The following is a 21031-nucleotide window of genomic DNA, read 5'->3' on the forward strand; positions in this document are numbered from 1 at the left end:
TCCAACAGGCCTGGCTAGGAGGGCTCCCACTCACTTTCCTATCACCCCCACCGACCCACCCATTTGGAGATCTCCGAGCACAAGTGGGACCACCTCTAGTCCATTGGAAGAAGCTGCCCCTGTCTACCAAGTCCAAGGAGGCAACCTCACTCTCATGTCACCTACCACACCGAGGCGCAATTATCAGTCTCTGCTGTGACCTGTGATTTCCTTGAGGAAAGGGACTGTCTGTTTTTTCCACCACTGTATGCCCATCACTGGGCACAAAGCCTTAAACATTGCTAGATAATCAGTTACACACGTAACTGAATCAATATAGTTCTTCCCACTTTGCTAAGAAAACCCAGCCGGAGGTAAGCTCTCCTGTCACCAACGCTGGTGTGCTCACCTACAGCCACAGCCCTCCTATCCTGACCTAGCTTTGACTGGCCAGCTCTTGCTTGCAATATGGGTAAATCCTCCTCTGAACTCTACCCCCTGCCTGGCTACTGGTGGCTCTGTCCTTTCTGGGGCACCCATCGTAGCTTCTCAGCCCAGCTTCAGGCCAGGAAGCTTAGCCTCTTCAAACTCAAAGTTGGAAAAGTGCTGGGTTCTCCAGCCTGAGTCTGGCAAGGGAGCAGAGACAGGTGTTGCTTACCGGCTGACAGCAGCTGCGAGGATACCAATGCTTGTCTCCTTCGGAGGAGCTGAAGAGTGGCCTGGAGTCATGTTTACTTGCAGCATGAGATTAATTGCACCCTTCTCTGTGACTGCAAGGCTGTAGGAGAGGATCAGCGAGGGCCCTCCTGATAATTCCTCCCACCTTGAATTATCCCATGGGCCCATTGGCTCATCTGCACAGTGGTTTGGTGGGTTAGGAGGTTGCCTTCATATTTCTTTAAACAATCTACACTAGAGGAGAAAGGAAAGGGGGAGCCCAGAACTGGGTGAAGTTCAGGGCAAGAGCGGTAAAATAAAGAGTTGTTTTAGTATGGCCTATAGACGCCAGGCTGGGGTCATCTGAAATGGGATGAGAAACCTTCCAAGGTGGGGGGGGAGGGGGGCGGGGAAGCGGTACTTTACTCACAAGGCAAAGGGCTTCTTGAGGTTGGGAATGAAACCATCCAAGATGAAGCTACCCTCATCCACAATGAAGGCTAACTGGACACCCCTTGCCTGTAGCAGGGCTGAAATCTTCTGAGCCCCGTTGTGGCCTGAGACCTGTAGACATTAAACCCACATCCACAGTCCTCCTCAGCCAGACCTCCAATAGATAATGGAGACCCATCCAGCATTGCTAGGGCTTCCAGAACCTTCCTGCCCAGTCTCCTTCCTGTGGGGGAGGAGGGGCAAGGGCCCTACACAATCCTGCTTCACAGAATCCTGGAATGTCACAGCCCAAAGGGCCAAACTGCCCTCATTTCACAAATGAGGAGACTGGGACCCACAGAATGAAGTGACTAGCCCAAGGTCAAAGTAAGTGACATCACTGGAAATAAAACATTGATTCCTTGCTCCCTTTTGGTTCTCTTTCTGTCACACCAGTATTTCTCAGATGTCACTGATGGGACACCTGCCTCCCTCAGATCTCACCAGGGAGTCTGTTAGAAGTTCAGATCTATGCACATCACTAAATGAAAGGAGCCAACCGGAAAGACTACATATTATACGAGTCCAGCTATATGACATTCTGGAAAAAGGCAAGACTATGGAGACAGTAAAAGATCAGTGGTTTCCATGGATTGGGGCAGTGAAGCTACTCTGTATGAGACTATCATGGGGGATACATGTCATTATCCAATTGTCCAAACCAAAAGAATGTACATCAAGAGTAAATCCTAGTGTAAAGTAGGGCCTTGGGTAATTATGAGTTCTCAGTGTAGGTTCATCAATACCACTCTGGTGGGAATGTGGATAACGGAGGAGGCTGTGCATGCGTGTGAGTAGGTGATAAAGGGAAATCTGTAAACCTTCTCATTTTTGCTGTGAACCTAAAACTCTAAAATATACGAAGTTTTTAAATAACAAATGACAATCTATGGCACAGGGCCTGGGAATCTGCATCTTGGTCAGGGGGTTTAGATCGTTTTGGTACCCAGAAACCCAGCGAAGTTAGCAAACCACCACACCAAATTCTGGAGACCCTACAGCTGGGAAGCAAGCTCGACTAGAGTTAAACAACCCCCTCCCCCTCCAAACAGGGGTCCTAGAGAGAGTTTATAGGGTAAGGAGGCTCTACCTCCTCATCATGGCCCAGAGCAATGAAGAAAGATCTTCGGGGGATGTAGTTTCTGATCAGCAGGAGCTCCAGGGCCTGCAGGATTGCCTGGAGGGCAGAAGCACAATGGAAAAGGGAGTATCAGGGCATCGGTGATAGTCAGCTGCCTGCATCAGGGCCGGTGGCATCAGACAGGCTCTCTTTAAGGAGAACAAATTCAAGTGGTCGTGGGGGGTGGACGTGAGGAAGCGTAGCTCTGCGTGAAACATTTACCACCTGGAGGAAAGCATAAATGTGTCACTGTCAGAGCTACAAGGATCTCTGGAGATCAGGGATAATACTCTGGCCCTTGTTATTTCACAGTTGAGAAGTCAAGACCTAGAAAAGCATTGGCTAGAACCCAAGTCTCCTGGAGCCAAGATTTCTACCATAACCTCCTGCCTCCTGGGGGTCAGCTGAGAGCTTCACCATCCTGGGCGAATCCTTAGGGCCCCAAGGCAGAAGGAGCAAAGGGTTTCACCATTAAAGAGTTCTTGTTGTCCAGTGTGCCTCGGCCATGGATGAAGCCATCATGCTCCAATCCAGAGAATGGGGGCACCTCCCATCCTTCGTCTGGGGCGGGCACCACGTCACTGTGAGCCAGCAGCATGTAGGGCTGCAGGCTGGGGTCCGTGCCTTGGATGGTGAGCAGGTGACTGTACTCTCCTATGACTTCATGCTGGATAAAGCTGGTGTTGAAAACTGTAGGAAAGACTAGAGGCAAAGGGATGGAAAGCAGCGAGAGAGAAAGCCAGAGTTAACAATTTGCTTTGGGTTTTCTACCATTTGATAGAAAATGCCCACCCTGTCCCTCTTTTTTAAAAACATGAGCGTCCTTTAGGAAGCCTCCTGGAGCAAATCAGTCTGATTTCTGATTTGCCGAGACAGTCTCTAAAATCCCTCTTCCTCATATTGTAATGTGCTAAGACCATGTAATAATGTTTATTTATTTTTGAGAGACAGAGAGAGAGAGCAAGCAAGGATACAGCAGAGAGAGGGAGGGAGACACAGAATCCAAAGCAGGTGTCAGGCTCTGGGCTGTCAGCATAGAACCCGACATGGGGCTTGAACTCTCAAACTATGAGACCATAACTTGAACCGAAGTCAGATGCCTAACTGGCTGAGCCACCCAGGCGCCCCAGTTAAATTTTAAATATAGTAGTCTCTGGTATCCAAATTACTTGGGACGAAACATGACCTTTATATTAAAAAAAAGGAGAAAGACCTTTTTTTTTTCTTAAAAAAAATAATATTCCTACTGTGCATGTCATGTGGAGAGATTGTTCTGTCTGGCATTACAGCCAAAATTCTGCATGAGGGTGTGGATGTTCTCAGGGTCAGTTACTCAGAGACTGGTAGAGAGGGGGCTACTTGTTGTACCTAGGCCAGCTCTTTCCACCCCCAGAAACTTGGGAGAAGCTGCTTTTTTATTGGGGAAGATTTAGGAAGAGGGTCTCACTACTCTCCATGAGGTTTTCACACAGGGGATGAGGAGTTCCAAGTCTCCTTTTTCTTCTTGACCCATCCTTTCTTCAGCCCATTGGTGGTGGGAGTGAGGGCCTGATATGGTGGCTCAAAGCTGCTGACTGCCTCAAAGCTCAAAAATGGGGCAGTAAGGAATCCAAGAAAGGGCCTGAGTGGGTGGAGTATGTACACAGGTGTGTAGGTGTGTGCGTGGAGGTAGGGGTGGGAGGCACATGGAGTGTAGTTCTGGAAAGTTGCACAGAAGAAGGAGTTCCTAGTCTTACTAATTCCTTATGCTGTGCCTTTTATTTCCTTTCCTAGCCCTACCTCTTGATTGTCATATTTATTGACTGCTGCATATTTACGGTAAAGATCGAGAGAGTTAAAACTCCAACCCAACAGGGGCGCCTGGGTGGCTTAGTCGGTTAAGCGTCCGACTTTCGCTTGGGTCATGACCTCGCGGTTCGTGGGTTCGAGCCCCGCGTCGGGCTCTGTGCTGACTGCCAGCTCAGAGCCTGGAGCCTGTTTCAGTCTGTGACTCCCTCTCTCTCTGACCCTCCCCTGCTCACACTGTCTCTCTCTCTCTCCTAGAAATAAATAAAAATATTAAAAAAAAAAAAAAAAAACTCCAACCCAACAGCTACGTGTCCTAGCTTTTCAAAGACCAAATAAATTAGAAAAATTTTTTTTCTTTCATTTTAATGTTTATTTATATTTGATAGAACGAGAGTGGGGGAGGAATAGAGAGAGGGGGAGGGAGACACAGAATCTGAAGCAGGCTCCAGGCTCTGAGCTGTCAGTACAGAGCCCCATGTGGGGCTTGAACTCATGAGCCGTGAGATCATGACCTGAACTGAAGTTGGACTGTCAAACTGACTGAGCCACCCAGGTGCCCTAATAAGGCTTTTTAAAAATATTTATTTTGAGAAATAGCGACAGCGCTAGCAGGGGAGGGGCAGAGACAAAAGGAGAGACAGAAAGAATCCCAAACAGACCCTGTGCTTCCAGCACAGAGCCCAACATGGGCTTGAACTCAGAAACTGTGAGATCATGACCTGAGCCTAAATCAAGAGTCAGGCGTTTAACGAACTGAGCCACCCAGGGACCTCTTCAAAGGCCAAATAAATCTATAGTCTCTACTCTGCTCCCATTCTGACTTTTGGAGACTCTCTGTTCCTCCCCATGGTGTATAAATTCAAAATAGGCCCACAGAATTTGGCTGTCCTCTGGTCAGTAACAGAAGAAGCTTCTTTATCACCTTGTAAAAGAATCATGTCTCCAGGGCTACTGGTCTCCTCTCCCCCCGCCCCACCCCCACCCCGTTCCATAGCTTGTGGCTGACCTGAACGAATGTATTCTCCAAACTTGGCCAGGGCTGTTGTGTTAATCTCCTTGGGGCTGAAAGACACTGTGGGAATCTGGATGGCACCTGTCAGAATGAGGCAGTTGAGAGATGGAAGATTACAGATGAAAACAAACTTTGGTTTTCCCACGGCCCTCTGGGCATAGAAAGTTCTTTTGCATTCATGAACTTATTATGGAGGGCAGAACAATCCTATAAGGTGGGCACTGCTATTTTCCCTAATTTGAAGGTGGGAAAATAAGCTTAGAGGCGTTAGGTGAGCTGCTCAGGACTGTCCTGAGCCAAGCAGCAGAACTGAGATTTAAACCCGGGTGGTTTGTGTTTGTTCAGGCTAATACAATTCTTAAAAGAAGATAAAGTTCAAGATGGGGGTAGGGGAAGTGGACAAGAATAGATCTGGGACCCTAACCCTAAGTAGGAAGCTGCTATAAATTGCTTTGAAGTCTCACAAGTCTCACTCTGCCTCTGGAACCAGCATACCTTTGATGAACCAGAGGAGCCCACTACTCTGGGTCACTACACAGATGAGCAAGGTTGCTCCTCAGGGACTGGTTCATTCAGTCTCACTGATCTCTCAGCCAAGGCCAGCTTTTTGGGGCACATGATGCCTGGGAAGTGGTAGATTTATAGGCTCCCAAACAAACTCCTCAGTCCTAAATAATCTCATCCACTTTACCCAGATAATTTATCGAATTGTCATTAGGCTTATCCTTTTGAGCCATGAAGGCTTTAGACTTTAGAGTTCCATTTTTGCAGGCAAACACCAATGGGAGGAGAAACACAATAAATTATAAGGATGTTTCATTAGATATCCCAACACACAGTGAGAAGAGCAAATGCACCTAGGCAGTGTATTTGTCAAGGGAAGGCCTGTGAAAGACAAACTGATTTCTTGGGAGAAGTGAAATGATTCATTTTCAGAAGTATCAAATAAAAGCTGTGTTGTCCAGTTAACAACAGGTTTACAACCTATTGGGAACATGTATGAACGTCCCCAAACCCCACAACGGGGTCCCAAACCCTTAGACACTTCACTTCCTGGTTCTTCTTCCCCTCTCCATTTCACGGGCTTTGTAATGAGCATGTGCCAAAGAACTGAAGTCTCTGTGTCACCTCAAGGAATGTACATTTGTTCCAGACTACTTTTTGCCTTAGGTGGACATAGGCGAATCTGGATAAGACCATAACCTCCTCAGTACTCAGCCAATGAGGAACCAGGAGAGGGAGTTGCCCGCGAGGAGACAAATTGCCTGTTGTAACTGTGCCAAGTGTGCGGGTCCATCAGACACCTGCTCTTGCAAGAACGTTGATTAAAGTCTCACTTCACTCTGCTCCGAGTCTCTGCGTCCCTCCTTTGATTGGGTCCATGGGCTTATTTCTCATATTTGGAGGCTGTCCGAGATTCACCTTGACCCACGGGGTCCAGATCCTATTCTGACAGGGGAGATGTATCCTACCCTGGTTTGGGTGGCCTTTCTGCTGTGGGAGGGCCCCCGGCCCCTGGCAGGATCCATGGAGCTTGACACTTTTTGCTTTTGGAGACAGAAGTGATGCTGGGGAAAGGGTAAAATACAGACACTGTGGCGACCTGGTAACTGTGCACGGACCAAGGTAGGAAAATTGGAATGTAAGTCATGAGGGAGCATGGGGCAAGCTGAGGGCAAAGTACAGGCTAACAGCCTGATATACTGGATGATAATTATCTAAACAGGCCTCCTCCTAATAGCACCCAGGTTGCTAAAGGAAATACAGGCCATCCCTGGCAAAGGGGATGCTGACTCTTTCTGTTCTTCCTCTTAATAGATGTGAAGGCTTCTCTTTCATTCATTTCTTAGGTTAATGGCTGATAATTGGAGCCAACTGTGGTTGGTCAACCTCAGGATGGGGACTTTAAGGAATATTCTCAAGAAGTTGCCAAAACTCCATTTTAGAGTTTTGGGGAAATTCCCTGTTGTCTCCAGCCTGATATGGACTGGCTAATTCCACTAGTTGGGTGGGTGGGGAGGGCGGGGAACATGGCGTCTGCTCTTCTGTCCCAGCTGACAAGGTTTAGAACTGGAAATTCTCTGTCTGCCTTCTGCTGGCACCTCGCCTCTTCTGCCTTCTCTCCCCTCCTGTTTCTGCACCACCTTGGATGCAGCCTACAGACCTGGTTCCTGCACCATCCTCAGTGCCTCAGGCACCATTGGCTCCTCCTCCCACCTATGAAGTCAAGGACAAAGCGCACCCCTTGGACTGCCCACTTCATCCCCCCACTGGTGTCCCAGGCAAAAACTGACAATGGGGAATAATTGATTGATTTTTAAGTGGACAAAGGTGATACATATTCAGTGTGTGTTTTTTTTTTAATTTTTATGTTTTATTTATTTCTGAGAGAGAGAGAGGCAGCCAGAGCAGAGAAGGGTCAGAGAGAGAGGGAGATGCAAAATCTGAAGCAGGCTCCAGGCTCTGAGCTGGCTGTCAGCACAGAGCCCAAAGCGGGGCTTGAACCCACGAACTCAGAGATCATGACCTGAGCCGAACTCAGCCGCTTAACCGACTGAGCCACCCAGGTGCCCCCATATTCAGTGTTTAAACTAATTTGTTTGTTGGTTTAATTAAGATAGACCTGTCTTTAGAGTTACCAGCGTTAAATATGAACGTTTATTCTACCAAAGTTTGCTAAAGGTCAAATAAGCTCATGTTATCTCTGCCACAATTTGTCAACAAAAAGATGGCTTAAAATGATGATTAATTTTGTCTGTCTCAAAGTTTTCATGGGTAATTGTTAAGATAGCTTTCAAAGTCTTTGGTAACCTGAAACTTTAAACTTTTGCTTGCATGATAAATGGAATTGAATTCATTGGATATCTTAATGAGACAAAAAGCTAAAGCACTGATTAATAACGTATGTTTGTGCTTTTGACTTGTTGCAGAGAAACTAAGACTATTTGGGTCTGGTACACATACTTCATGCTTTATTAAGATTTTACTATGGAAAACCTGCTTTGTGCTTAATTGATTCATCAACTTGCCATCCAAAAACATTCTGGTGGTAATAGTTCTCAATTGGTTACGAAGTTTTCATCGGGGACTAAGGTTTCTAAGAGTTAAATTCTGCTAAGTGTGCTTAAGACTGGTGGAAATAAGAAAAGCAACTTTGTATGTAAAAGTAGAAATGTAAAAAAATTACAAAAAATGGAAATACATTTTTGTAGGAGGTAAAAGAAAATAATTTTGTCCTAAATGAGACTGGTTGTTTGGAGAGGAATGGCTTGGCAGAAGATCTAAATGCAAAGGAAAGTTGTAGGTTTGTGAAGGGAAATCTTCAGAAAGGAATTTTATGTGTGGTCAGGATGGACTAGGTTGCAATGAATGGATTTTGAAATTACACTGGTATAAGATTAAAATTCTGCTTTTTTCTCTGTTCAAAAGACAAAGTTTTCTTGGACTGTTGATCTGTTCTTGATAAGAAAATGTAAAGGTTTTCTTTTCTTTTTTTTTTTTTCCTCTGCTGGGAGAAACCAAAGCTCCATGTTTTGTCTTTTAAAAAAATTGTTTTAAACATTTATTTTTGAGACAGAGAGAGACACAGAGATGAGCAGGGGAAGGGCAGAGAGAGAGGGAGACACAGAATCTGAAGCAGGCTGCCTGCTCTGAGCTGTCAGCACAGAGCCCGAGGCTGGGCTCAAACCCACAAACTGTGAGTGAGATCATGACCTGAGCCAAAGTTGGATGCTTTACTGATTGAGCCAACAAAGTGCCCCAGCTTATGTTTGGTCTTTATCACATCTTTGATTACTTAAAGTTAAAACTTCTCAATGTGAAAGGAGCTTAACTTGTATAACCCTACATGTCTGCCTTGGGAATCTCTAATTGCCATCTTGGTTAAAGAAATTAAGATTTGTAATGATCTTTAATCCTATTTTAGGATATGCTTTATAATCTTCTAAGATTTTAACAAATTTCCAAGATTGAAATCGTAAGTTAAGTCTTTTTGACCAGTTAGGCCTTTTTATTTGGTATGCTAAGATACTTGGAAAAGCGCTGTCAAATAATGGTAAACCTTAGGTTGTATTAAATGAGTAAATGCTGTAACTGCTCCAATATATATGCAGCCCCTAAAGTTTTAATGTTCTGGTATAAGGTCCTCACCTGATATTCTGATTGTTGAAGTGTTATGTGTCACGGAAATAACTGAATTTCCTTGTCAACTGTATCATAATGAACTCTCATCAGATCTTTAACAGTGTCCATTTCTGAGATTTTGCCATTTATAATTGTTCTTATTCGCCCACAAAATGTGTCTCATCTTCAAGGAGATTCATAAAAAGGACTTTTAAGACAAATGCAGGTATTTGACATCTTTAAGACTAATACTAAAATGGGCAAGACTTTCCAGATCTAAAAACCTGCATTCACACTGAACAAAAATTAGGAATATGGGACTAAATGAACTGAGGAAGATTATAGTTTCGTGGCTCCTGTTGGAAATATTGCTGGCTCTCTAATGTCTGCTCCTCCAGATTAAGGAAACTTTCTCTTAAGATATATACGTGATTTACAGAAATGTCATAAGTATTCATTTGTAACCTGAAGCATTTATCTTTTCTCTATCTAAGCCCTCTAAAATTCAAAAAGTCGCAGTGAGTATTACTCCAGCAATCATACTTACTGTCATTAGTTCAATAAAAATCTTCTCCTTGTAACAGGACACCATTGGAAATACTAGCTATTTTACCAAGGCTTTGACTGGATTGTCATATTTGAGAGAGATGCATAGACTCAGATGTGACCAGACAGCTCTAAAAAACTGAGGCTGACTTTATGAAACATGGAGCCATAAGCCCCTTGGAAATGTTGGGCTGATACCTTGCTTACAGAGTGCCCGGCAGGCTTACCGGGTGAGTAAAGAATGTCACTTCCTGGCAAAGTCCAGGAACTTCAGGACATCTTGGGGATCTCATGAAGGGGAATTCACCCAAATGTACAGGTATTGCAGGCTTGACTGATGGCAAATATCTGGCTGAGCTTCTGGCCTGGAGAGGCTACTAAAAGTTGAATCTAGAGATTCCTTATGAAAAGTTCCAGCAGAGCAAACTTTAAAAGATCTATGTGATCAATCACTATTCTTACTGAGTTTATGTAAATAATAAGGCCAAGGTAAAATGAGACTTGTTTTAAAACAAATTAGTCTTAGTCTGACTGCCTCTGAAAATGAGGGTTTTTAGAGAGGAAAAGCTATGTCTCAATAATACACTGTTATGGATGTTAAATTCTAGCTCTGATGGTCTTTAAATGTTTGTTGTTTGCCTAAACTAGACAACTTGAGGTAAACTTCAGAAAAACTGTCACACTAGCACAGGTATGGACAATCTTATTCCTTGTTATTCTGTGGGAATAATAACCCCATGGGCATATTATTTAGACAATTGGAAAATGGGATAGATGCCCCAACAACTGTATGCCAAAAGACTTTTCTCACCTATCTAAACCTATCAATAGATAAAGTCTGTAGTGCTTTATTATTCTCTTGAGGCCGGTTAATTCATAAATCTCTAAATATGCAAACCATTTTCTCCCTAAACCTGACAGTTACTAGAAACCCACCCCTTAGAAACCCCAGAGAGCTGCTTTATTTAAAGGGTTGAAAGTCCAGTACAACAGGGGATTTAGCTCTAAAATGGCAGGGTCCATATGGGTCATATTATGTCCTCGCACTGCAGCAAAGTTAGAGGGACACTCTTCATGGGCTCCTGTATCTAAATAAAACCTGTGCCCCCTTTACAGGAAGCCAATGAGCAAATTATTGTGCCTTCTTATTCCCGTGAAACCTGTGGAAGACCTCAGCCTTCACTCACCATGGCTGTATCCTTCTCCTTTGTTCTCCTTCCCCAATTTCTACTAACAATACCTTCTTGTGATTGGCCATTCAAAAGGATCAACCAGACATTTGGGTTACAAACCAGAAAGACCAATCTGATTCCTGCTGCCTGTTCCCACTCCCAACTGAGGATGCTTCAAGCCTGACATCTAAAAATCTCACTGGAGGCACTGGTAGACACTGGGTTTGTAATCTGCTCGAGCCACTAACCTATATTTTTCTTTTTTCTATAAAAAGTACCCCTTATTAATGGCCTGATTGCTTCCTACACAGAACAGAGTCTATACGATGGTTAAACACCACCTGTTACACAGTTAACTCCTTAAATGACTCTCAAAATAACATATTATTAAATACTAAAATTGAAATTCAAATGCGTAAAACAGTTCTGCAAAATAGAACAGCATCAGATGTTTTAATTGCTGCACAAGGTGGAACTTGTGCTCCCATAAAAACAAGATGTTGTGTATACATTCCAGATCACCACGAAAATATTTCTGGATTTCTGATATGAATCCTCAAACTGGCGCTTTAAACAATCCTTCTCTGACTCTTGAATACTGAGAACGAACTGAGGGCTGCTGGGGGGTGTGGGAGAGGGGAAGGGGGTGATGGGTACGGAGGAGGGCACTTGTTGGGATGAGCACTGGGTGTTATATAGAAACCAACGTGACAATGAACTATGAAAGAAAAAATAAAATAAAATAAAATAAAATAAAATGTTCCTCACTTAAAAAAAATTGAGGAGTAGGAAAAAAATTTAAAAAATAAAAGTATTATACATAAAGTAAACAATCCCTCTTTCCTTTAATGATTGGTCAAACATCTAGATGGGAGTATTTTTGTCTACTACCAAAGGACTTCTATTTGGGCTAATCTTTGTATTCATTCCAATTATGTTTTGGTGTTTTCTCCCACGCCTCTCTGCTTGGTGCCAAGACTCCACCACTATAATAACTTCAAGCCAACAGATGCTCCTTTCTACTCAAGGAGGTTCATACATGTTGTCCACCCTGGATTCAGCTCCTCAGCCTTCTGTCACTCCCCTAAATGTTCCCCAGCTGATCAATACTGATGCATAGGTAGGGCTATCTCTACATCCCTACTCAGTAGGAAAAAGCTACAGAAGATGAGACCTTCCACCTTCAACAACCTTAAGTTTTTAAGGGTCAAAATTGTTCAGGGGGGATGTGATGAGGGAGTGTGGGGCAAGCTGAGGGCAAAGTACAGGCTAAAGTCATCCCCTCAACCCCACCCCCAAGTGGAATATGTGTGATATTCCTCGGACATTCCTGGCTATCCAAGAGCAGGGGAAAGGAAAGAAAGCAAATGATTGACTGATAGAGATCACAGTCCCGCAGGACAGAGTCTCCTTCAGTTTATGGATAACGTAGTAAACTGCAAGAAAAAGGCAATCTGATCCATAGCCTCATCTCCAGAAACCTATAGACTCCGTTTCCTGGAGCCCTAATATCACCCTTATCAAGACATAAGGGGGTATAAGTACTTGCCATGGTGACGTGGGAAACAAAGGCAAATGAAAAATTAAATTCCTTTACTGCCTCCAGCCCACTGAGGAGTTCTTGAAACAGGCAGAGTGACCTCTGTCTCTGGGAGTTCAGCTGCCTCGATGATGACACTTTGCTGGGGGCAAAAGAGAATCTTGGCTCAACATTACCCTGACTGCAACCTCCCACCCTGATCCTGTAAGTTTACTTTAAAATAGAAAACTTCCTTCATCTCAACTGCCCCAAGATATATGCTGGCAATCCGACTCCAAGTTCATGGCTCCCAGGTAGACGTCTGAATGGTCTCATGACTGGGGTTTTACTAAACAGTAATAAATGGCGACTTTCCTAACAGTAGCTAGCTCCTGAAGGTCCTGGAAACCTTGCTTCCAAACTTTCTTAGAGACTTATACTGCCGCTACCTCCCTCTAACCTAAGCGTATACAATCAGTTACTTGTCACAACCTCAGTGCAGCTCTTCCTGCCCACGGGTCCTATCCCTGTGTTTTAATAAAATCACCTTTTTTCACCAAAGATTGTCTTCAAGAATTCTTTATTGGCTGTTGGTTCTGGACCACCCCACCACCACCCCAAAATCCCGTCAAGAAGCACTGCCTTGGGGGTCAGGGAATCCTCAGAGGCTGAGTGTGTATGTGTGACTGAGACATATCCTAGATACGAAGGGGATGAGGAGTCTCTATCTGAGGTTCCATTCTGCCACAAGGGAAACGGCTGGAGACAGGTGAAGCGGGTTCTGGAAAGGGCAAGAAATCTCCATTAAGGGGGGTCAAGCACCGCAGGGAAACTCAGGAGCAGGAACTAGCCTGGTGGAAGATGAGAAGCAAAAAATTCCAGGCTTAGGGGTAAGGGAAGAGACATCCAGAAAGAAGCGGATCTTTTCAGATTCCCCCAGATAGTCTGCTGGCGTGGATGTTATGGTACTGGGAGGCTGCTCCTTGTACAGGGAACAAGGACAGACCTAAAATGATCAAATTCTGCTGTTTCAGTTGGACTAAAGACCCAATGAAAGGGCTATCTGTTTTTTGCCTCAGAGAAAGACTGGTCTATCAGGCCCTAGTCCTTTATGTGAATGACAAGTTCTAGTACACTGGAGGAAAGGGATTGCACTCTCTGAAACAGAAAACATGGGATCTTCTTCAGTCCCCAAGGACTCTGCCTTGGGATGTCTTTTAACCCACTGGAATCAATTCAGATTACAAGATATAAAAAACAAATACGAAAAAAGCCCATCTTCTTTTGCCCAAATGTATTTGGCTAGTAAATTCCCTCTTGATACATTGGATGATTGTCTACACAGACCTCCGAAGAAACTGAGATTGCTGGAGGAGCTGTATGTGGGGGCTCCTCCCTCATTCACTTCCTGGGTTAATGACTATGATAACTGGAGCCAGTTGTCTGTGGTTAGTCTACATCAGGAGGGAGTCTTTAAGGAACACTTCCAAGCAGCTGCTGAAATCCGTCCTTTTGCTTTGGGGAAATTCCCTGTCTTCTCAGTCTGGCATAGACTTCCAACTTCCCACTTCAGTTGGAAAAACAAACAAACAAACAAACAAAAAAACCCATGGTGTCTACTCCTCTGTCAGACTTGACAAGGTTTAGAACTGGGAATCTTCTTTCTCCGCCTTCTGCTAACACCTCACTTCTGCCTTCCCCTCCAGCTCCTCAGGTTTCTGCAGGGCCCAAGGGTGTGGCCCGCATAACTGATTCCAAACCCTCCTGGGTGCCTGTGGCACCACTGGCTCCTCCCACCCCAGATAGTCAAGGAGCAAAGAGCACCCACTTGGACTGCCCACTTCAGATTCTCCCCCTGGTGTCCCAGGCAAAAACTGACAATGGGGAACAAGTGACTGACTTTTAAGCGGATGCAGGTAGAACATATTCAATGCTTAAAAACTAATTTGTAAGTTTGTTGTTTAATTAAGATAGACATGTGTTTAGAATTATCAGCATTAAATATGATACTTATTCTTGTGGCCAGGTGTTCAGCCACCTGAACAAAAGTTTCCCAATGCAGACCCTAGTTAGGACAATAATGATCCTTGGGACAGGGTTAGGATGCAGGATTTAAGAGAGCTAATAATCAAAGGATTCAGGGAATCAGCTCTAAGAGGTCAGAATGTTGGCAAGGCTTTTGAGATACAGGAAGAGAAGGCGGAAACCTCAACTGCTTTCTTACAGAGGCTTAGGGATCAAATGAGGAAATACTCAGGTCTAGATCCGGAGGAATCAAGGGCGCAACTCTCCTGAAGGTTAAATTTGTCACTAGAAGTTGGCCTGATATTGCCAGAAAGTTACAGCAGATGGCTGGGTGGAAGAAGGGGACAGAATTGCTCAGGGAGGTACAAAAGATTTGTAAAGAGGGATGAGAGGAGACAAAAACAGAAAGCAAAGATATGGTAACTACCCTGGAGAAGATGATTGAAATGAAAGGGAGAAACAGAGTACCCCCTTGGGATGGAAAATGATTAGGGAAACAAACGCAAGAGAAATGGAGCTTAAATAAACCTGCAGTGCGCTGACAGACACCTGAAACAGAGTGAGCATGATCTTCTTCCAGGAACTCATGGCGGCCTTGATGTTTTTGTTTTATTACCTAGGTTTACTGAAGGTCAACTAAGCTCCTGTTGTCTCTGTCTCAGTTTGTTCCCAAAAAGATGACCTAAAATGATGGCTAATTCTATCAAGTTTTCGTGGGTGGGTAATTGTTAAGATAGGTTTCTAAGTCTTTGATAGCCTGAAACTTCATAAAGTTTTGCTTGCACAATAAATGGGATTAAATTCATAATGAGAAAAAACACTAAAGTACTGATTACTACACATAGGTTTTGTGCTTTTAACTTCTTATTGTAGAGAAACTAAGGCTATTTGGGTCTGCTGGTAAACATGCTTTGTGCTTGATGAATTCAAAATTTGCCATCTAAAGAATTCTAATGTTATAGTTCACAATTGGTAACTACTTATTTTTTACTAGAGACTAAGGTTTCTAAAAGTTAAAATTCTGCTAAATGCAGTTAAGACTGATGGAAATAAGGAAGGCAACTTTGTATATAAAAGTAGATATGTAAAAAAAATTACAAAAAAATGCAAATACTGCAAAAGAAAGTTGTAGAAGGTTTGTGAAGGGAAATCTTTGGAAAGGAATTTTATGTGTGGTCAGGATGGACAAGGGTTAAAAGGAATGGATTTTAAAAGTGCGCTGGTATAAGATTAAAATTCTGCTTTACTCTGTTAAAACGACAAAGTTTTCTTAGATTGTTGGTCTGCTTTTAAGAAGAAAAAAAAAGTAAATGTTTTGTTTTTTTCTCCTTTGCCTGCCCCCAAAGATGGAAAGAACTATGATTTGAGCCAAAAGGGAAGAGCAGCTCTCTCTTTTGAGTTGTCTTGCTCAAGCCTTGGTTGAAATTGCCCTTCCTTTGATCCAAAGGCTGGGGAGATGGTGGCCTCCAAATGCCCCACGTATGTGTTGTTTTTGCAAGGTAGAGGAGTGGATGACTATGACTTATGAAGGCCTTTTACCAGGATACACGGGAGCCATTCGGCTACACTTAGCCCAGTGTATGCCGACTTGTACCAATCTAGTGACTTTAAAGTGGACACCCACATGGCTGGAACCTATTTGTGTGGGCAGCTTTAAAAAAAAAAAGAAAAAGGGAATAGAACTTGGCTTTGGCTCTTTTAGCCCCCCTCAGTGACCGACTTTATCCTTTCCTAAGGAAAGGTTTTTGCCAGCCTTGTAAAATATATTTGTAAAGATGAACAGCTTTATTACAATCGATATATAAATTACTGTTGGGCTAAGATAAAATTAATGCATCCCTTGACAACCAAGGGAATCTTGCTTGGTCACAGTCAATACCCTGAGGCAGGAAACTGGAAGGGTAGGAGAAACCGGGGAAGACAGGTCAGCTCTCAGTGGTAGGGTCAAGCCTGGGTAAGAGAAACTACTCCCAGCACCTCACAGGACTGACAGGGCTTTTGGCCTCCAGTTGAATAGCCAGCCAAAACACGGGGCCTACACACGAGGCTTCTGCTGGCCAACGGTCAGGGTCAAGAGTGAGGTTTCTCCTGGCCAGCAGTTGGAACCTGAGATAAGGGGCGCCTTTCCCTTCTTTTTCCTATATATGGGCAATTCCCCAACCAAGGCCGATACTCCTTTGGGATGTATTCTGAAAAACTGGGATGATTTTGATCCACAAACCCTAAAGAAAAAGCGATTCCTTTTCTTTCGTACCAAGGCTTGCCCCCTGTACAAAGGAGGAGGAAACCTGGCTGCCGTAGGGAAACATCAGTTATAACGCTACGCTACAGCTGGGCCTGCTTTGCCCATTTGAAGGGAAGGGGGGAGAAGTCCCCTATGTTCAGTGTTCTGGGGGCCTTAAGAGAAAATGGTCTATCCTGACCCTACTGGCAACCCTTTCTAAGGATTCACAATGATGAAGGGACCCTTGCCTGTACCCAAAGCAGACCTAGAAAAGGAGGAAGGGAAGTCTTCCACCTCAACCTTCTTCTCCTCGGGCCATCGCTCTATATATCCAGACTTAAAACTGTGCACTTCTGCTCCCCGCTGCCCCCCTTAGCCAGGCCCTCCCCATAATGTAGCAGGTGTGTTGCCCCTCCGAGAAGCTAGAATGCCGGAAGAAACACAGGGAGGCACCGCCAAGATAAGATTTACAAGTACCCTTTTCAATGCAAGACTTAAGACAGGTAAAATGGGTAAATTTTCTGATGACCCGAGTAAGTATACAGAGACATTTCAGAGTATTAAGTATGTTTTTGAGTCGACCTGGAAAGATACAATGCTTTTCTTGAATTAGACTCTTAATGAGACAGAAAAGCGTGATGTTTTGGCAGCGGCTAAGAGAGATATGGGGACGAGCAACTTCTTAATTATCATGGGACTGGAGGTCCTATAGGGAGCTTCCAGTTCCTTACTGGGGTGCAGACAGTTCTGCCCCAAGATCCTAACTGGGACTATGATAATCCCATTGGGGAATGGTATCCCTGCCACTTCCAAGTTGTGTGTTGGAGAAATTAAGGAGGTCTAAGGTTAAACCCTTAAATTATGTTAAATTAGCCACCATTTTATAGACACAGGATGAGAGCCTGGTGGCATTCCTGGAAAGGTTAAAGTTAAATATATGACTACCTCCCTGATAGCCCCCAAAACGGAGACGATTCTAAAGGACAAATTTGTCACTCAGTAGGCCCCAGATATTTGAAGGAAGCTGCAAAAATTGGCTGTCGGCCCAGAAGGGATCCTGGAGAAGCTCTTATGAGCTACCAATTGGGCATATTACAATTGAGATGGAGAGGAGAATAAGAACAGGAAAGGAGGCTTAAAAAAAAAAATCTAAGGCCTTAGTCGCAGCCTTATGCACTATGTCAGCTTAGACTTTCTGGGGTCCTGGCACCAAGTGCCATTTACGTGGCCAATCACGGCACTGGAAACAAGAATGTCAGAGGGGACAATGGAAGTCAAAACCCATAAGCCATGCCCCTTGTGTGGAGACAATCACTGGAAAATCTGAATGCCTCGGGGACCTTAATCTGCAAGGGCTCCGATAACCAGGGTCCCTGAGACTGATGGGGCCTGGGGTTCTTCACGGTGGCTCCCTTGAACCAACTATTGGAAATCTAGAGCCTTGGGTAACTCTGGAAACAGAAGGAAAACTGGTTTATTTCCTTCTTGACACTGGAGCCACCTTCTGTGTCCCCCTTTCCACTTCTAGCCATCCATCCAATCACAGCACATTACAGGCATCTCCAGAAAACTTACGACCAAAATTTTCTCTCGGCCATCGGGATGCATATGGGGAGACTTTTTTCCCCACAGTTTTTTGATAATGCCAGAGAGCCCCACTCCCTTGCTAGAGAGTTATGATTGAATTAGGGACTATAATGTTATGAGCTACAGGACAGATAAACAATTGCCTATATTTATAGTAATCTAGATATTGAAGATCAATCCTTCCTTGAGGTAAAATTAAATACACCTCATGGAGTTGTTCCTATGGAAACTGGGTGGCCAAAGGAAGATTTGAAGATTGAGAACCAAAAACTAGCTGAAATGCTTAATTATTCTAAGTAACAGTATCACAAAATCCAAATAAATATGGAAGAGGGAAGAAAAGCTATAGGTAAATTAAAAAAAAAAAAAAATGACCAGACAGGTCAGGGATTTTTTGGATGGCTACAATGCATCTTCTCAGGGTGTGACCTCCTCCCTAGGAGGCACTGCATTTGGAACATTAATGCTTGTTAGTCTAATATTCTTTTTGTATGTCATTTGTAGAAGCTGCTGCATATATCTGAAAAATATGGCAGTTAGGAGTCAGGTGTTCAAAGGTGGGGGAAATATGATAGAAAAGGTGGGATTCAGTAGGCAGAGAGGGAAGAGGTAAGGACCTGAGGTCCTTAGGTGGAAACAAACAAACAAGCAAGGACATTTTGGAACAAGGCTGGGAGAGTCTGACCACAGCAAACCCTCGTGGGGTAAGATTCCTCTTAAGAAACAAACGTCTGTGCCTTGTGCCCAAAATAACTCATAAATGAAAATGGAATCTACTTAGAAAAGAAGAGGAAGGATTGTAAGAAGTGAGATGATTCATTTTCAGAAATGTGAAATAAAAGCTGTGCTGTTTAGTTAACAACAGGTTTACAATCTATTGGAAATATGCATGAATCCCCCTCCCCACCATAATGGATTCCCAAACCCTTAGACACTTCACTTCCTGGTTCTTCCCCCTCTCCATTTCACCGGCTTTGCAATGAGCATACGCTAAAGAACTGAAGTCTCTGTGTCACCTCAAGGAATGTACATTTGTTTCAGTCACTTTTTGCCTTAAGCGGGCATAGGGGACTTCTGGGTGAGGCTATAATCTCTGCAGTACTCAGCCAATGAGGAATCAGGGGAGGGATTTGCACGCTAGGAGATAAATTGCCTGCTGTAACTGCCCCAATGTGCCTGTCCATCAGACACCCGCTCCTGCAAGAATGTTGATTAAAACCTCATTTCGCTCTGCTCCAAGTCTCCGAGTCTCTCTTTGATTGGGTCAGTGGGCTTATTTCTCACACTTCTACAATCAGTTTTTCTAGTGATCAACTCTATATCACAGCCCACCACACAGATGGGGAAGTCAAGGCTCAAAATGATGAACCTATATGAGGGAAAGCTTTTTGGCTTTTTGCTTTGTTCTGGGTAAAGAGACTTTGGTGAGCAGCTGCCCACAGGCTTTTAGAGAACTATTCATGCTGTGCTTTGGGAAAGCTCTACTCTGCCTCTTGGCCAATCGCTCAAACACATGCACAATATATATTCAACCACAGGGGTTAGCTTTTGGTCCCTGCATCTGCCTGCACATGTTTATGTAGGCAGTTTATTTTGATCCACTACTTAATTGAAAGGGAAAAGACTGGAGCTAAGCCCAGTGGCGAGGAAGGATGCACTATCCCATAGGATCTAGCACTCAACAGAAACTTTCCTCTCTTCTCCTGGAAAATGCAGACTGAGAAGGCAAATGAGTTTTTAACTTTGGTTTGAGTTGTAAGGCAAAGATGTTTTTTAATTAGAAGAGGAAGTTCTAATTTCACCTCACACCCCTTTTTGGAGTGATGTTATCATCTGGTGCTCACTCCTTACTGTGGCGTCCCTGGGGGCATCTGGAGCCCGGAGGACCCTACAAGCGATAGATGTTATCATCCAGTGGTCACTCCTTGCTGCGGGGTCCCTGGGGAAGGTCATTTAATTGACCTAAGCTTCAATTTCCCTCCTCTGTAGATACGATTAAGATACTCTAGTCTTATCTTAAGATATTGCAGAGATTTAACAGAAGTGAAACTTTCAAAGGTTAAAGGTACAAATAAAATCTATTGCAATACTGAGACAGAGGAGACAGAGAGTACTGGCCTGGGTGACTGCCAAGGCAACGGGGACAACGGCGAAACTAGGGAAGGTTCCAGGCTAGGCAGGGAACACCAGAGTCCGCAGAAGCCAGGTCTGGGGCAAGAGTGTCGTCCGCAAACCTGGGCACGAGGTGCTGGGACTCGGGCTCGGGTTGGGTTGCGGTGTGTGGCGGAGCTCCAGTTCCAGTGGCGGACCCTGTGCGGTGGGAGTGGGGTGGCACTTGTTGGCCCAAGGAGAGAGGGACCTGTGTCTGAGCATACGTGGGCGAGGAGGTCCAGGCTCACCTTTCAGCGCTTCCTTCATCGCAACGCGCTCGCCTTGGCTGAACTGAGAAGGGATTTGCGACGCCCTCTGATGCTTCTGACCCCCCAGGCCCTTCGATCTGGAGATTGTGGAGACACCTAGCAGCAGCACAGCCGCCAGGGCCAGCAAGCAAACACGCCGCGCAGCCATGCTTCACTCCAGTCTGCAGCCGGAGTTTGGAACTGAACAACTAACCCGCGTAGGACATCCTCTCACCGCTCCAAAGATCACAGCTGCCTTAGCCCCGCCCTATCCCCAGATCTGACCAATCGCCGCTTGCCTGGGGCTACATAACAACCAATTCACGGGAAGGCTCCGCCCAGCGCCGCAGGGTCTTTTGGGAGTTGAAGTTTCTCCCGCTGCAACAGGC

General features: G+C 44.6%; 1 protein-coding gene across 1 annotated transcript in view; it reads right to left on the reverse strand.

Moving 5' to 3' along the window:
- PM20D1 (peptidase M20 domain containing 1) overlaps positions 1–20817 on the reverse strand; it is a 36719-nt gene extending 15902 nt beyond the window's left edge. The window contains exons 1-6 of the mRNA XM_039227590.1: positions 20643–20817; positions 5043–5129; positions 2718–2950; positions 2219–2305; positions 1067–1200; positions 638–757 (exon numbers count right to left, since the gene is read on the reverse strand). Of these exons, the coding sequence (XP_039083521.1) occupies positions 638–757; positions 1067–1200; positions 2219–2305; positions 2718–2950; positions 5043–5129; positions 20643–20811 (830 nt within the window). The 5' untranslated portion in view covers positions 20812–20817. The remainder of the gene's footprint in view (positions 1–637; positions 758–1066; positions 1201–2218; positions 2306–2717; positions 2951–5042; positions 5130–20642) is intronic.
- Positions 20818–21031: the final 214 nt, after the last annotated feature.

Source organism: Hyaena hyaena, unplaced genomic scaffold (assembly GCF_003009895.1).
Source record: "Hyaena hyaena isolate Hyena2069 unplaced genomic scaffold, ASM300989v1 scaffold_28, whole genome shotgun sequence".
Taxonomy (NCBI): domain Eukaryota; kingdom Metazoa; phylum Chordata; class Mammalia; order Carnivora; family Hyaenidae; genus Hyaena; species Hyaena hyaena.